The sequence below is a fragment of the Pterocles gutturalis genome, unplaced genomic scaffold (genome assembly GCF_000699245.1).
Source record: "Pterocles gutturalis isolate BGI_N339 unplaced genomic scaffold, ASM69924v1 scaffold10912, whole genome shotgun sequence".
Lineage (NCBI taxonomy): Eukaryota > Metazoa > Chordata > Aves > Pterocliformes > Pteroclidae > Pterocles > Pterocles gutturalis.
In genome coordinates this window covers 19,955-38,349 of record NW_010110279.1, presented here as the reverse complement: position 1 = coordinate 38,349, position 18,395 = coordinate 19,955, and the positions used below count along the sequence as shown (strand labels likewise).

Here is an 18,395-nt window from a genome sequence, read left to right as displayed (position 1 = left end):
TCAGCAGGAACAGGTTGCCCAAGACTGTGTCCAGATAGGTTTTTAGCATCTCCACAGGAGACTTCACAACCTCTGTGGGCAACCTACTCCAGTCTTTGACCACCTTTCATAAGAAAAAAATGTGTTTTCTTGCATTCAAATGAAGTTCCACGCATTTTACTTTGTGCCACTGCCTCTTGTCCAGTCAGCAGGCACCACTGAAAACAGCCTGGCTGCTGCTTCTTCATTCCCTCCTACCAATTATTTATACATATTGATGAAACACCACCCTCCCCCCCCCGTCCTCTGCTTCAGGCTGAACAGTCCCAGCTCTTGCAACCTCTCCTCATACGACAGATGCTGCAGTCCCTTAATCATCTTTGCAGCTCTTGCTCCAACTTCTGTAGTCTCTTGCAATTCAGTTCATGCTCCAAGCCCAGCATCAAAAACTTCTCTTCTACAGTTTTTCACAAAATTCAAGCATATTTCTCAAACTTAGTTATATTTCAATGGGGAAGAGAGCTCACTCTAATTATACTGTTATAAAATACTATTGCCAAATGCATTCAGGGATTGCAGCTCACTGCATATGGCTGATTAAGGATCAGACCAGTAGCACAGACTGCATTTTACAAGTCATCAACAGCAGCCCTATGATAAGCTTAAAAAAATCAGCCAGTTTCTGCTGAGTAGAGCTAGACAGCTTTGTACCCTGCCCCTAACTTTGTGGATTTTGGTGCTGGTTCCCAATCCCAATAATTCCTCACGGAAGATAATCTTAGTTTAAACCTAACCTGGAAACATCTAAAATACACAGCAACCCTGGTTTACTTTTCCAAATTCATATTTCTCATTCCCAGAACATGCACAATGTTATTTATATATGCAAATTAGTAGTTGTATGAGAAAGAACACAGAATTGCACATCTCATCGTAGAGGTGGATAGATTTTGAAAGGATTTCAGACATCCCTTCAGGGAATAAGCCGGACAATACAGCATTAGTGCTTTCTGTTCGGTTAGCACAAAACGAAAAAGCCATTGCCTTCTACTTATATACAAAAACTGCAAAGCATGTTCAAGGAATTCCATCGTTTTCTGCTTGCACCCAGTTGCTGGGTATCCTTTTGTTCTGCAGAGAGAACTGTAAGAGGGCAGAAGGCAGAGCAGTCACTCTGCTATGCTGAGCTCAAGTTCACTTTCCTATAGGAACCCTGTAGTCATGCTACTCTTGCCCCATGAAAATCTCTCACCATACAGATTAGCATAATGTTATCACCTTATCTCATGAGACTGCACTCTCACCAGCAGGAAGCAAATGATCTACAACATGACGTTAGCACTCTACCTTACTGCTTGATAAATTAATATTTGGTTACATATTCTGGTATCCATGGACATTTTCATTCTGTTAGAAGAGCAGAAATTACACAAATGCACTCTAAAGAGTCAGGTAAAGGGGTAAAAGAGCAAGTTAATTGCTGTTTAATTTGCGCAACAGAGAAATTATAAACGGGTATTACGAAAGGAACTTGGTATCTCTTTATTACTTAAATACGAGCTGTATGACACAAACAAGAATACCTACCCACAACTTAATCTTTTAAATAACAAGCAGCAGCACAGGAAAGAAACCCTGCATTTTTATCAGACAGTTGCTTCTTTGGTAATCTCTAAGCTTTTCAGTTCTAAAAGATGAGGAGATTTCACACCTGCAGATATTATTTTCATCCCAATTCAGGATAAAAGCTATTTTCAAAACCTTGGAAGTTTCTTGAATTAGTTAAATTACCTTCCAGAAAAGTTATGGATCACTTGTATTACTATCCCACCATTTCTAAAAGCTAAGTTTTCAGGCCTCCTCAGAATAAACAGGACACTTACCTTCCCTTCCCCTTCTCCCACTAAAAAAAAATTCCTTTAGTAGCCTTCCTAAGAAGAGGCAAGGACTAGATTCTTTTTCTATAGCCAAAATTCAGGAAACTGGCTCAGGTCCCAAAGCTGCTCAGAACAGCAGCACACACCAATCTTTAAAGACAGCCTATAGGATCAGAGAGAATTCAATAAGATAGGCAAGGGCAATTTCATGGAAGGAAGGTCTGTCCATACATTTCACTAAAAACACAGCTGTAACTCCAGATGATGGGAGGCAGCAACTCCTAAACTCAAGCACAAGCATCTAAAGCAAGAGTGCCTAAGGTCTCATGAATACTTAGAAAAGAAGGTACTGAAGAGGGATCATGCGGCTGAAAGAAGGGATCCCCTGACCTTTCAGTTACATAGCAGCCTTTGACACACAAAATAACAATGCAAAAGGAAAGGTGACTTGTATTAGCCATTCAATGTATTTGTTCTCTCTGGATTGTAAAGGCAGATTGTGCTTTCAATTTGTACTGAAGGCAGATTAAGGAGAGGAATAAAGAGGAAAGGAAAGTAGACAGGAAAAAGAATGTAAGTTTTAAAGACTGTGTCAAATTCAAATTACAATCCATAAGAAAAGTGTGGGATGAATGAATTGATCAAGTTATAAAATCGTACCGGTACTTGATACAGCTGGAAGAGGTCCTACAGTGGACCTCTCCCCACCCTGCAACGCACCAACACTGTTTGCTAAAATGATTTTGAAATTGTACCTCACTGATTCACACTGAATTTTCAGTATACTAGGAATACATTCAAGTAACCTTGGCAAGTAACAGCAATCATTTAAGCTATTGCAAAAATTGGGCAAACCTCCTCTTTTTAAAAAGTCGCATATGTGACTGCTCTTTCATTTGAAATGCAAAGGAGAAGCATAAATTACTTTGCACATTTTTGGCAGAATTACTCCATGAAACAGCTGCTCCCGCTATACCAACTCTTAAAATACTATGGAGCAGATGTTCCTCAGAGAGAGGTTTCACAGAACAGTTGAGGTTGGAAGGGACCTCTGGAAGTCATCTGGCCCAACCCCCTCCTGCTCAAGCAGGGCCAGTGAGAGCCGTTTGCCGAAAACCATGCCTAGACATGAAATCTCTAAGGATGGAAACTCCACAACCCCTTTGGACAACATTTCCAGTGTTCAACCACTCTCACAGTAAAAACTGATTTCTTGTGTTCAGACTGAATTTCATGTGTTTTCATTTGAGCCCATCATCTCTTGTCCTGTCACAGGAAGCCACAAAAAAGAGCCTGGCTCCCTCCTCTCTGCACCTCCCCTTCAGATATTTCCATACACTGATAAGATCTTGCAAAGGGTCCAATACTGAATTATTCAGGTCTATGCAGTGCAGATTAGCACATACTATTCTATTTCTTGGGGACATTCTTACAAAAGGTGATACTGTTAGGAAAAAGTTAATTTTTTCTTTTTAATTGGGCACTTTAAAAAAAAAAAAAAACCAGAGCAGTGTAAATACTAGAATAATGAAAATGTAGCTGTCTCATGGAATCAACTGTATCTAGAATGAAGACTAAACTTTTGAATGAATGAAGGTGGTCTATGTGAGACTACAAGTGATTTTCCTGCAAGTGAAGACAACAGGTCAACTAGTCTTGCTTTTAATTCCTGATTGTCAACATCATCTCTTAAACGAAAATAAATAAAAAGCAACATTTTCTACTAAGATTAACTGAAGAATATACTTGCTGAGGAGTCAGATACTGCTCTGATTCTCTTAGGACAAAAGTTGAACACAACAGGTTTCACAAGTATTTTCTAGAAAGGTTTTCCTTGACATTAATCTGTAACAGATGAAGCTCCACAAATTACTTTTATTCCAGGAACAGGGTTTGTGAAGGAAAGGTAATGGTGCATATCTCAAGCAATTAAAGAAAAGCTACAGGCTCCCAATAACGTCATCCTTAACTAACAAGAAGGGGAAATTTATGAACCTAGAATAAGCCTTGAATTTGATTACAAATAGCATAAAGATCTTAATTTTATGTTGTTGCAATGAAATTTTCATAGAAGAAAAAGATGGATGGTATTCAGCTCCAAAAGACACCTTAGCTACACCCCAGTACTGAAGACAGCTGCTGTCCACACCTGGTTTCACTGTGCAAAACTGTGCCAAGTTATTTATGACCAAGCCCACACCATTGCAACACCAGAGGAAGAGGAAACTGCACAGGTCTCAACAAACCCCAGCGGAATAAAGGCCCTTTCCGACAACCATAATTGCTGCTAAACCTTTGCTAAAATGTAAAAATCAGCTAAAAGTACAGGGACAACAAGGGTTCAGAAGCTCCGGCTGGTAAAGTGAACTACAGAGGGGAGAAGGTGGTTATTTAAATCAGAAACCTCTAGAAAGCCATAGTTACAGCAGTGTAGTGCCACCTCCGGAAAAACCATTTGACTTTACGAGGAAACGTGCTCCAGAAAGTCTGGTGTGTATGGCTTACCAGATGGCTTAATTAATACTTCTCAAACATGTCTGCACCTCTTCAGAAAGTTGTGAGAGGTGTGCCAAATAGTTATTTAAAAAATTAATGGTGCTGGCACCTTTAGCTGTAAACACAGGTCAGCTTTGAAATAATACTTCAATAGGTCTGTGGTAGAAAATGAAATAAACATACCCATTTTATATACATTTTCTTTCAAAAAACAAAGTCTTGTCAAACAAAACGAAAGCCAACCCAATACAGAGATTTTTTCTATTCAAACAGAAAAGCAGCTATGCATCAGGAACAGGATGAAACCCACTGTCACCGCTGACATGAATATAATTGCTCACCAACTTTTTTACACTGCCTGCAAGCACTGGAAGTGATGAATTACACAAGGCACAGGAACAGACAAGTTGTAATGTGGGGGGACATCAGAAAAAAATGCCAGGAGACTTCCCTTCAGGGCAAGGAGAGGACCCACATGAAAGCCCATGTCAGATGCAGGCAGGTCCTCAGCACAGGACCACATCCAGTAAAATGACACACTCTCCTACTGCTTATTCTCCCGGAAGAGACTGCTCCTCTCTCTCCCCACTAAGTACTGAGACTGAATTTATTTTCTTTCAAAAACTGAGCCCAAAATAGTACCTTGACATTTGAGCATGAGCCATATATTATAATTGCAGTCTATACTTAGCATTCAGCTCAGTAAAACTGTCAGAGACCAAAAAGTTATACATGGATAGGATTCTGGATACTACTGAGCTTGCCTTTTAATACAGTTTTTCCCCTTGTCTCATTCCTAACCCAACTATGGGAAGAAGATTTTACTATTTCTCCTAAATTACCATGAAATGCCAGTTTTGGTGCAAGGAATAAACACAGTCCAGTAGGAAGCAAAAGAACCAAAACAAACAAAAATACCCACAACCCTTTCCTACAGTTTTTACAAGTTAATTAATGCATCTCATACTCTAGATTGCAGCATATGGAAAAAATATTTCTGTTAAACACAATGCAAGGCAGATTGGCAGATGCTGTCCTCCCCATGTCCCAGGGCTGCTCAGATGAGAAGCAGGGGGAAGGTAATGGAACCTTCCAAAGACAACAATTCTCTTAGAAACAAAACCATTAACACTTCTGAGATTCCCCTTTTTGCACAGAGAAGAGTAATCACTGTCTGCGGGAACTGCTTGCGGCTGACACCCCTACCAGTTTTCCCTTTATGAGTTTGGGGTGCTGCAGAGCTAGGCGGGGGGGAAGCACAGATCCCTCACTTCCCAAGCTCTTGCAGGTGGCACATCAGTCCTGCAGACACCGCTGCAGCATTGCAAGCCACGAGTGCAAGGATTTACGGAGGAGTCTGCCCCGATTGTATCTCAAAAAAAATCCCTCTGGTGGTTTGAAAGCTCCTTCTTTTGAGCTGTACTCAGCAGTATTTCACTTGCATAATGGATTTTAAACAGGAAAGTGGCAACTGGACTGCTGGAAGGAGAGGGGTTTACCCTCTCCATCAGAGATGGGACCATATGACTGCTCTCTGAGGGGTAATGCTTGTATGGAATTCTTTGTGTGACCACTGATGAAACGTGCACTGCTGCTGTGCCCACTTCAGAAACTGAGCATATTTCTGAAGGAGATGTCACTCGAAAGCCAGTAGAGGCACGAATTTTAATGAATATATCGAGTTACCCACTTGAGATATTCCCTAATGTTAGGTTATCCCATCACTGGGATAGTTAGCAAGAGCTAAAAATAAGGAGGAAGAGTCACCATCCAAGATCAAACTTTGGAAAAATACAGCACATGACTTCTCTCCTGCAACAGTATAAGCATTCAAGAAGAATGTACTTGGGTTAAATTACTTCTTCAGATGGAGCTCCAAGTCAGTATTTCTCCATACCGAATATCATTTTGTCAGGGATAAGTGGTCAAAGATCTCTCTCCTCCAGCCAGATTGAGAATATCTGGAAAAACTGTCTTTAAAGAAATAGGATCATGAGAAAAAGCAGCCAAAAAGAAGAGGACTATATTTTGATTCACACAAAGGTCATGTTGTGGTTCTAGAGGGGCACAGTTTTTCAGAGCAGTTTACAAATACACAATAGGCCTGGAGAAGCTCCAAGTGCAACTGATGGAGATGATCTTGCAAGCCTGCTCGAAATGAAACTAGGTGAAGACTGCTGAAAGTGAATCAAAATCTGACAAAAGCCAAAAATGCTTCTGATGGAGTAAGGGACTGAGGATGCTGGGCATGCAGCCCGCAGGAAGGACAAGTTGTGTTGGACTGACATATCACAGAAATTCTATCTTCATGAACACAGCTAGTAAGGGGATGTCATCAAGAACTGCATGAGGAGGGAGGACTAGTTCAATGTGATGGCATTTGAAGTTATTCTCCAGCCTAATGCAAAAACTCATACGCAGGTGGAGCATTCAATTGCTGTGTTGTGAAATGAACTCTGAATAATCAAAGCTGAGTAAGCAACCAAAGAGACAACTGAAAAATTTTTCTTGGCTCAAAAAATGCTACAAGAATGACTGTGACTCAGTCATCCTGAATTGATAGGAACTAGCAGAAAAGTTTATAAGCTCACCTCTCTTCAAGTGGAATAAAGTAAATTTAAGGTATGAAAGTCAGATGCATTTCCAAATATGTGGATAAATATTTTACTATAGCACTTTCTGGGTGTTTAAAATACTCCTTTTTCTCTGTCTTGAAGTCTCAAGCATACAGTTCCAAGGAAGCTATCTGAAAAGCATGACTGCAAGATAGCCAAACAGCAGCTCACAGGTCTAAATCTGCAACCTTCTACAAAGTTCACTGGTGTTTTACAACTGGCAGATTCCACTGCTCTGCTTCAGCTAGCTGGCATTAAAATAAGTCTGTGTTACAATGAAAGCTTTAAACAGTAGTATTCTATGGCAGCAAATGGAAAAGGTGGACACCATCTGTAAAAACATTTTTTAAATTATTGAAATCTTACACAACCTGACTTTTTACATGTTGTGCCCAAGACTCAACATTTCTGGTAATTCTTATGCTGCAGAATTGCATATGTCTTCAGCTGTATTTCAGCTGCAGAACCCAAGCTCCCTCAATAAACACAGGCTGCAGTTTTTATGCTAACCGTTCAAATCTAAGTGGAATTGCTAGGAGTGGAGAATTGCAGAACGTTTCATGACTTCTTTGCAGATCTGAAAAACAAATCTGCTCAATTTGATTACTGGTCACTTTTAAGGGATACATAGCAAATGGGACAGATCCCTGCCAACAGCTGGCATAATGGAAAACTGAGGACCTCACTTTCTACTTTTTCCTCATTCTCAAAAGATGAGGAAAAATTACTTTAAATTTGAGGTAAAGGTGCTGTTCTCCCTCTACTTCCGCTATGAGAAATACTTGTCGGGGGGGTATGGCATTACAAGGGAAGTACCTCATTGCCCCGTTCATGCACTTTCCTAGACCATTTCTGATGGCTGTTGATTTTGAATGCAATATTCTCAACTGTAACTCTGTGTTCTCACCTTAGCCTTCTGCCAGGGCTTTTCTGAATAACTGACACAAAGCTTCACAACACAAGATTTGGTAGACAAGGGCATTGAAAAACAGTCCAATTCTGCAGTTTGCACTCATTTTCTCTTTCAGTGTTGCCTTGAGAATATATGCTGCCTCAGTAACAAATATACAGACAGAAAAATATTCATGGCACCCACCCATTTGAGCTCACATTCTCCATCATACTTCCTTAACGATTCAGTAAACATCTTTTTATGTGACTACTACTGTAAGATTTATAGGATTTGTTCTCTCAGAATTTCCTAAAACATATTTTCTCAGTACTGTAACTTTTTAATTGAAGAGACCAGGCTTACTATAAAATAATATATAAATAATATATTATCCCTACCCTTTGTTTCACTTAATTTCTACATGTAGGGGGCTACATATCTAAAAGATAAGAAAACCCCAACACAACACAGGTGCAGATGATCATTCAGTATCCTCCTTTCTACATTTAAAGAAATGATGCAAAAATTTGTTTCTGCAGAGGTGAAAATCATCATCTCAAGCTATAATTGACTGAAGTTCAAACCTGTACACTGGATACTCCTTCGGTTGTCATGAAAAATAACATTAGTTTGCCAGTACCATGTATTCAGCTATGAATTGGTCAACAAAAGTTATCACACCGCTCATGGTAGTGTAATTTAAAGAAATCACAGATAGTACATAGGCCATCAGCAATTTTATTAAAGTACTCCTCTGCTTCAATAGAACTTACCTCAAGTGTAAACAAAGCAGAATCATCACAATCAGAGCGCATACATGCTATAAAATTACTAGTTCACAGATGTTTACTTCCAGCACTGAAGAACTGAAAGTGTCCAACTGACGATAACAGCTTCTATCGAACTTTGAACAAACTCACAATCTCTGCTTGGCAAGCATTTCAATAATGAGAGAACATCTATTTCCTGATTATTTTACTTCCACATTGTGAAAATCAAAGCAATGGTGAGGTAGAACACTATGGTTTTGCTGATAAAGCCTCTACTCAGATTTCTGATCGAATCGCGGAAGGACTTACAGGATTACACTGTGATACAAAAAGTTGCATTTACAAAAAACCCATTAGATGTAGTTTCTGAGGATCGCAGGCATGACTCAAGAAACAAAACAGGACTTTTTGAAAACGTCCAAAGGCAAATGCCACAGAATACTGCACAAACTCTGGCCATCTGAAGTGCTCACAAGGACTACTTGACATCTCACAAAAGCAGTGTAGCAGAAAGCAGAGCACTGCTCCAAAACACTTCTCAAAAGCAGAAAACTTCTGCCATCACCAGCCCTACTTCTGACAGCAACTCTAGGTTTCTATTGATGTTTCTTATGTAAACTGACTGAACTTGGACATGTTGAACTTGAAATACACCAGGCAGAAAAGGCAACAATAAGAAACGAAGTCATAGGAGAAGTAGGTGCAAGACATAGATACTCCAGAAGAAAGGAGTTGACTGGAGGATTTCCAGCAGGACAGACAGAAACCCATCATAAGGGAAGCTAGGCTTACATGGTCAAAGGCTGTAGGGAGATGTGGCAAGAGCCTAGAGAAGTCAGAGCACAGCCCACTGAGACCATAGAGCAGGCCACAGAAAGACTGAGCCTCACCAGCCCGTGTCCTCCACACAGGGGAATGACAACTTGGTATTGGTTGGTGTCATACACCCTGTTAGGACAGGGCGAAGACACCAGCTCTTCTAGTGAATAACAGACACAAGTAGGCAGTTCTACTCTTCCACCCATACATTTTGTGTTTGAGGGGCTTTTCACATGCATGCCACACAAATATACATGTAATTAAGGTCGCAGTTAAGTGGCAACACCAAGGAGGAAATTCTTGTAATACAGTCCCCTTGTGGTGATGAAATCAATAAAGCTGAACATTGTGTGCACACATCCTCTGTAATACTACCATCTTATTAAGTGCATAGTATAGATTCAGAGGAAAAATATACTGCTCTCTCTTTTTTGCTTCCTTCATTGCAGAAGTTGAAGCAGGCAGGGGAGACTAGGGTGCTGGGAAGTAAGACACTAACCTTTCAAGCTATGAATTATTCTTCCATGCCTCTAATTTGAGAATCACAGAATATTCACAGCTTTCCAAATGAAATCAATCAAGATGTGTTTGAACATAAGTGTTTGAACATAAATGTTATGTATTCTGAAACATTAGGTCTTTTATCACTTGAAAAACAAGACTCTTCAGGTGGAAGGTTATCTTTGCCCTACATTTCACAATTTTTCAAGAGCAAAAAGGAGTGCCCTTGCTAACTTTTCACCTCAAAGAGCTGAAAGGAAGGAAGAAGAGAAGAAGGCTACATATGTGAAGAATCTGGCACAGGGAAACCGAATAACACTGTTTTCAAAGCCAAGTACTAATTGCATGCAACAAAGGAAAAAGAGCCAGATTCTTAAAGAATGAGAATCACACATTAATAAATATTGGCTCAGCATGTAAGCACTATTTCCAAGCACACTGAAAGTGCAATCCTTTAAGAAGGGAAAAAACCTATATAATTAAAAGATGATATATCATTATGCATGATTGCAAGAGGGGCATAAAGATCATGAAGTTCTCAAAAAAAGCACAGTAAGTGTTTTCAAACATGGTTTACATTCAACACCCTATATAATGGTTATAAAAGATATATGTTGACAAGGTTATAACAATGCATGTCTTCATGCTGATTCCCAAGGAATAATTCAGACATAAAAACACTTAAAATTCCATACCTTGATTATTTCCACCAACTGATCCACACCGCTGTCACCTGGGAAGATTGGTTGTCCTAGTAACAGTTCAGCCAATACACAGCCTGCTGACCACACATCTAAAAAGGGGAAAGAAGGGGAAGACAGGGAAAGGTATCAGTAAAAGGTACATATTAGGCCATTTATAAAAAAACCCATCAGTTTTAAGCTACTTACTTCTTTGCCATGTTTACTACTCTATATAATACAACTAAAAATAAACAAACATTCCTCTCCTAAATGTTAATCTTGAAAACACAGAAACCTGGCATAAAGCAATGGTGGGTAGATGTCTTAGAAGCCAAACCATGAGACAATGAGAACTGGAAAATAATGTTAAATGCCATAACATATTGAAATTAAAACTTATACACGTAGGGAAAAGAGCTGAGAATATCTGCCATCTTGAAAATTAAGAGTTTCCCAGAACCCTGTGTTGTTTTTAAAGCACATTAATCACGAACTACGTATAGGTATCATCTACCACAATAGCTGATGTTTTTACTGTTTCTAAATGTTGAATAGACTCAATTTTTCATCCATATATTGAAAGCATATACACACGAGTAGATGAACCATTACTACAACTATTACTTGCATTCTGCAGTACATCATGATTAAGGGATCTGGGAGACAGCCCCTCTAACCCAGTCACATCAACACCTAATCTTTATGCCAATTGCATCTGCAAACTTGGCTGGACAGCAGAACTGCAAGTCAGAGATCGGGTCAACAGCATCCATCGGAGAAGCCATCAACTAATTTTCATACAGATACCAAAAGCCCCAAGTAGTCACTAACAGCTACTCCTCTACATGAGGAAAATTTTCATTATCTATTACAGGTATATCTTATATGTAAATAAGACAACTCAATACTACAACTGCAACTTAAGAAAGTATTTCAGTGTACTACAGAATACAGCATTTTATTTTCGAAACATAGTTAAGCTGAATGAAAACCTAACAAGGCAAATGCAGTAAACACTGCACAGCAGATGTCTGTGAGAATTTGCTGTAATAAATATTTACGTTTAAACTGCTAAACACACAAAAAATATTGCACCTAGATGCAGGGGTAACTGTTTCTCAAGAAAAAAAATATTACTGTAGAGCTTTCTGGAAAGTCATAATTTGTTCAATGTGTATCTGAAACTAAAATCTAACCTCAAACAAGCAAACAGTAACAGGAGATTTGTAATGCCTACCATACTGTAATGCCCCAAAATGGAAAAGAACAAAACCAGTCCCCTTTCACCCATTTTTCTTTGAATTCTCACCTACTTTTACGATCTAACCTTCCCCCACAAAATAACAGTAGCACCACCACAACCCAAAATGCAGAGAATTTACCTCCTGAGGCCTGTTCCAACCTGAGATAACCCACTCTACGACACAGATCCTTATTCCCCTAGTGTATTTAAACTATGCAGTTGAGAAGCAGGATACACACAACACTGCCAGGTACAGGTGACTAGTGACTGATGCAAAAAATAATAAAAAAAAAAACCTTTCAGGAATTCAAGATAACCAAATCTGCAAGTTAGAACAGGCTTTTTGTTTCCCCATCTCTAAAGGAAAGAGAGAAGGGCTATGAAAAAATACTTCCCCATCTTAAGAAAGATATTGTTCAACCATAACATACTGCAGACAAAAAGCACAGCTCATTGCTGCAGCTTTCAAAATAATTGAAAAAAAGAAAAAAGGATGTAGGTCATGAAGAAATGGCTGGAGAAATCTGAGGAATACTTGGTGTATTTGTGATGGGTTTAGTCCACCAAACATACAACAAATCCACCGGAAACCTACATAGTTGTTCCTTGTGCAGTGAAATCTTCCAAATCAGGTGGTTTAACACCTTGTTAAAAGCCTATTTAAATCTTCTTTGATTTTACTTGCAAAAACTTTAAACACGCACTGAAACAAGCTACAGACACTCCAAAAGCCAACTTTTTTTCCAGGAGTGCAATTTCACTGACTTCCAAATTAGGACTTGGGCAATGTTCCCTGGGCAAGGAAGTGAACAAACCCTTGAAGCATTCTCAACGAAAGCCAGCGAGCAGCCGCTAACTTAAGCGGCTCCAAGCAGGGACGCCAACAAGACACAATTTACATAGGTGTTTATACAACTCTGGTGAGCAATGTACAATAAGGAAGAAACTGGGAAATTTCAGCTCTGTGCTAAAACTCAGTGGAATTTATACCACTGACTTTAACAGGACTCAAATTTGGCTCTGGGTTAGTTTGCCTTGGTTTCCCCCCCCCTTCAAGTCTGAAGTAAACAATGTACTGAATTATATATTTTAAAGCCATTACTTAAGAGAAGTGATGAGTTAGTTAACATTAGTTTTTGATAGCTCCTTCCCAGACCCTTTTCTGCCTTAGCACAGTCACAGCTAACTATTATAGGTTAATAATCTTTCAGAGCAAGTTTGCAGTATAACTATCTGCTCCCATCAGGGGAGAACCATTTTCTGAACTATTCAATTTTAGTATGTGCAATTTATGTAAGGCAAAATATGACTATCATTCACATGTTTTAAACTAGTTAATAAGCAAGGTAAGAGAGAACTTTAACAGAAAACAAGAACCAAGTCGACAAATCAGCCCTATGCCAAACTAGTTGGAACAATGTAAAATTTTAGGAAAAAATACTGAAAGCTATTAAGTAGAAGAAAGCAGACAAAGCTACTTTCTTGATACCTTCGGTGAAATGTAGTATAAACAACATGGACAGTAAATGCAAGTGCCAGCCAAAAGCAACCTGCAAATAAGCTTATTTCAGATAGCTTCCACACATTACAATAACATTACAATAATGGCTAATGCCGTATCTTTTGTAGACTGAAGAACACCTGGACAAATACCATTATCACATGAACTACCTGCGCTAATTTAAGCACACAAAAATTCATATAGCCTCTTATACTACAAAACTTTTCTTAAATTCAGTTTCTATTACTTTACTGATCTTCACAGTTGTTAGGTGGACGTTAACTTGTCTAATAATAATATCTGTACAATTCTGTTGCTTTTGAATGCCATTCCAGCATTAGAGGAGGTAAGAAAAGGGAAATTTCTCTTTAGTTCAGTAAGAGGCATCTGGCAGAACAACCTGCAAAATACGCTCCCTGGCTTTAATAGTACAAGTGGGCAATGGACATTTCCAGCTCTCTGCGACAGAACACACTATCCACGAATTTCATTTTTGTGATCTCAAGCTCTGCCTTCCCAAACTGAGACGCTGCCCCTTTTCTTCACAGCATGAGCACCACCCATTGCATTAGGCTCCAGCTCCTCTAACTTGTTATCTGGAGAACACGAAGAGAGGGAAAAAAAAAAAGTTGAGCCTGCTCTCATCTACTTAGTACAAATTAAGAACTTTCCTTCATCTGACACTTTATGGGGTACACTTACCTTTCTACATTCCCCCCCCCCTTAATCTCTGCCCTACTATGCCTTGATCATCATGGAGGTGACTCAAACTCGGGAAACAAACTAGCAGGGAAGAAATTAGGAGTCAGAAAAGCAGCCTTAGGAAGTAATAAAGTCAGCAGCTCCTAGTTGCCGAATGACAGAGCACAAAGTGCTTTTCATTGCTGCTTGTTTGGAATACTTTTTGCAATGTCAGAACAAGAGCAAAATTTTAGACTATGGGCATGTGTGCTGCAACGATACAAGTTTTGCACAACAAGCCACCCCAGATCACGGAGTCAGAATAAGGCTGAAATCTGAAATGCTTAGAAAGCCATGAAGCCATGCCTGCTCCAGTTCTTGCAACAAAAGCTAAACACAGGTATCTCTATTTTTCTGCAATGAAAAGATGAAACTACAATGACAGGCGATAGAATATTTCATTAAATTAATGCCTGTGCTTATTTTCAGCATTGGAAGTTGCCCTCCAAGATACAGAGGCAAATACTTCTCACTGTTTTGCAACGGGTTTGGGACACACCTCGTGATGGGTCTTCCCCAGGAAATTCTGGGACAGCCCAACTACACACGCCTCCAGAGGAGCTTCTGCTCCAGACTGCTGAGGTGTTCTCTGTCTCAGCACTCACTAGGAAAGTGAATGAATCTTTGTGACACTTATTTTTGGACACCCCAAGAGAAGCCAGCAATACAGTCATGCAGATCAGTCTTTCCCTGCCAGTGGCTATAAATGTTTCCTCTGGAACGCTCTCAATTCCAGCCAGCACAGTGATGGAGAAAATGCACTGAGACCAGCACATCCTTGTTATCCAGAAACACCGGCCGCGTTGTGGTGAGCCCTCCATTGCCCCATCACCTAACCTAATAAAACATGCATGTTCTGGGGGTAAAGCTTAACTGCACAGCTTCTTTCTATACAAGAGGATCACATCTGCACCCACCCTTGTTCTAGCACCTATGTTTGTCCCAGGATGTTGTAGGGGAATGTGGGCAGCCATCCCACGGCTTTTCAGCAGGCAGCAGCACCCAGATGACCAGTGCAGCCAGCAGCATGCTGGCAACATACTCTGCACCTGCAAGGAAGAAGCTTGGGCCAAAACACTGTCAAGGGATAGCTGAAGGGCTTGGTTTGCAAAAAAGAATAAAAAAATAATAAAAAAAAAAATCAAACCTCCTACAAAACTAGCCAAAAAAGAATAAAAAAATAATAAAAAAAATATCAAACCTCCTACAAAACTAGGTGCTATCCCCAAAAAGTCTTAGGGACATGCACACACCTGGAGAATTCATAGTCAAAGGTGCACTAAAGTCCAGACTCTAACAGCTATGAAGGAACCCAAGCGACATGAATGCTTGTGCCTGATCATTGAAAAAAATCCCTTGAAGTTGTAGTGCAGACAGACAGAGCTATTATGGGCTTGGATTTGTAGCTATTTGGCAACAGGGATTATTTAAAAACTTGAATAGGTCATTTCCCACGTCATTATTTTAACAATAGTCCCAGGTTTGCTGCATGACACACACACAGATGCATTAACTGCAGTAATGAGTTTTGATGCTACTCTTACTGTCATATGTATTTATGCACAATACTAATGCAGTATTTTACAAAAGTGCAACACACACTATCGCTTCTTCCAAGTTATTTTTTAAAGGGACCGTTGGGTTAGAATTTAAGTCATGCACTTTGGTGAAATAATCAAGATCTTAGAACTTAAAAGACAGTTCTTTTGTGGCATCCAAGATGAAGAGACACATCCTGGAAACAAGTTTAGTTTCTGCTACACTGAAGGGCAAGTAAAATCACAAGGACAAACTCATCCATTAAAACATGTCATAGATGAAGCCAGACAGCCTAATACAACTCCTGGTTACAGTGCTAAACAAGACGATTAACTACTGAAATGGTCGTGATGCAGGCTGGCTGTACCATCAGTGTCGGGCCACCAGTGTCGCTGCCTAGGTTTAAAAAGCACTTATTGCTCACAAATACTTCCAATAACTACTGTATTGCAGCATGTTACAACCATAAGCCCTGCAGTAATGCTAGTAAACAAGGAGAACTTTGGGAAAACAGCTGGATTCCTCACAGATAATGTACAACAGGTTCTACTTAGAACACTTTTGGCTTCATATCCTTCGCTGATTTTATTTTCAATGTAGTTTTAAGATAGTGTATTTAAATAGAAGAGTGAAGATCCCTACCTTACATTTAAGCTCAGTTTTTGTTACCACACACAGAAGTGGATTCTTATACAAAGAAAAAGACTCTATGTAGAGGGAAAAGGCTGTTGTGCTAACAATTTAGAAGAAAACAAGAACTAGAAAACAGAAGCATGTCCACATTAAAAACTAAGGGTTTAAAATGCAGTATTAGAACACTGAAGCATTTCACGGTTCCTTATACTTTGAGCTATGGACAAAAGTACTGATAATTAAATGTTCCTTCCTCTCCCTCTCTTTTAAGAAACCTATCTGTGCTTCTTGGTTGGTATACAAATGCTGCTGGTCGAGTACGGATGAGCAATCCTCTGTGAAACAGGGAAGAGTTCTCACTAAGCACTTCTGCTGCCTATCTAGCAAGAACTAAGGAACACCCTGGTATTGACCACCACCGGGAATAGCCACATCACAAGACTAAACCTCTAGAATATCTACGATACTGCAGAACATTGGGAAACTGCAATCTAAGTTTGTAAAAGCATTTTATTACTTCCCAGCTCCCAAATGCAAAGATTCTGTTTCGAAGGAAGTGCAGGGAGGAAAGGGTAGGACGGAAGGACTATTTGCTGAACTTTATTTTCAAACTATTCTGTGCAAGTTTAATTTAGATTGATTTGTTCAGGGAAGTGGCTTGAGAGGACAGTGTTTTTTGCAGGGCATGAGAAAGTCTACATCACAATGACTGAAATTGTATTTTTGTTAAGTGGAAAATAGACTCCTCACTTTAGAATCGTATTTTTATTAGAACTATTTTAGGGACCAGCAGATAAGAAAACAAAAGTGGAAAGAGCAACTTTAAAAACAGTCTGCAAAAAAAATGCAATATTAAAGTCATTATATAGTTGGAGCAAGAGACATTTCACAGACTTATCTACAAAGCAGTCTCTTCTGGTGACACCTAAAATATTTGTTTTAGGCAGTTATCCTCTGAAACAAGTTGTCTCAGCGTGCTTTGATAATGCAGCCGAGCCAATCTATTAGCTCTCAGCTGTCAAAAAGATGTCAACCAGGCTCAGCCATCTTCCTCTCACTCATAACCTCCCACCACTTTGCTTTTACCCGGGCTCTACTGCTTATCGGACTACACAGTCATGCTGATTCAACTCACTAATGTAGCAGAAAGTTAACCTAACCAAAGGTCTCTTGTCAGTTGCACCTGAATTGGTGTATTAAACAGTAAGATGTGAGAGGCAGGGTATCCAGGGGCAAGAAAGTAGGTCTGGGGGTGTCACTTTTGGCAGTGGCCAACCATTAAATACGTTCTCCCCTTTTATCTTTATTGTGCCATTACTTTCGCCAGACTTCTTATGGTTCTGCCTCAGAAGACTAAGTCTTCAGGAACACTTCTTTTTTCAAAGAACCGCAGATTTGAAAGAAACCAGCCAGCCACTTTACAATGGTTTAACAATGGTTAGAACATACTAACTTTAAACATAGTTTAACTGGTTTAAAACATATTCTGCCAAGACTTGATCATGATCTTCAAATCCTTTTGAACACACTAAACCTTCCCTAAACGACTCAATAAGCAAGGTAAAAGCTTACCACAGTACTGGGGAGCCTGAGAGCCAAATCTCAATCCTCTAGCACTAGCACTCAGAGCTGAAGAAGTTACCCAAAACCAGCCAACACATTGCTGTTCATTTTTTATGATTTTTCATCTTGCTGTTCATTTTTAGGACTCCACTGTAAGAATACCCATCTGTTCCCTGTCCTCTGCCAAAACCTCCAGCCTTCCTAACATTTCCATGATACTGCTATGTGACAAGTATTAGAAAGAAGTCTTCCTTGTGTTCAAAATTAATGACTGAAGGACAGCAAAAGTTGGCAAGTTGGCAGAGTAAGTCAAATCAGAAAGACTGTTGTACACAATATATTAAAACTGTCAAAAAAGTTGAAAGCCAATCATTAGGCCACACTTTCCCTCCTACTAAAAACTCTTCACTAAAAGGGTATTTATTATTCTGTAAATAAGTTACAGAATTATTTGTGTCTAAGTCACAGCGTATCAGAAGCAATAGTTGATATTTCTACAGTCATTCTCTACACTTTAACTCAAAATGCTTTTCTGGTTTGAGA

At 39.5% G+C, this 18,395-nt stretch overlaps 1 protein-coding gene across 1 annotated transcript in view; it reads right to left on the bottom strand.

Annotated features, from left to right (window-relative positions):
* The window catches only part of GSK3B (glycogen synthase kinase 3 beta), a 63,212-nt gene that overhangs the window by 26,880 nt on the left and 17,937 nt on the right, over window positions 1–18,395 (bottom strand). The window contains exon 5 of the mRNA XM_010073297.1: window positions 10,645–10,742. Coding sequence (XP_010071599.1) covers window positions 10,645–10,742 — 98 coding nt within the window. The remainder of the gene's footprint in view (window positions 1–10,644; window positions 10,743–18,395) is intronic.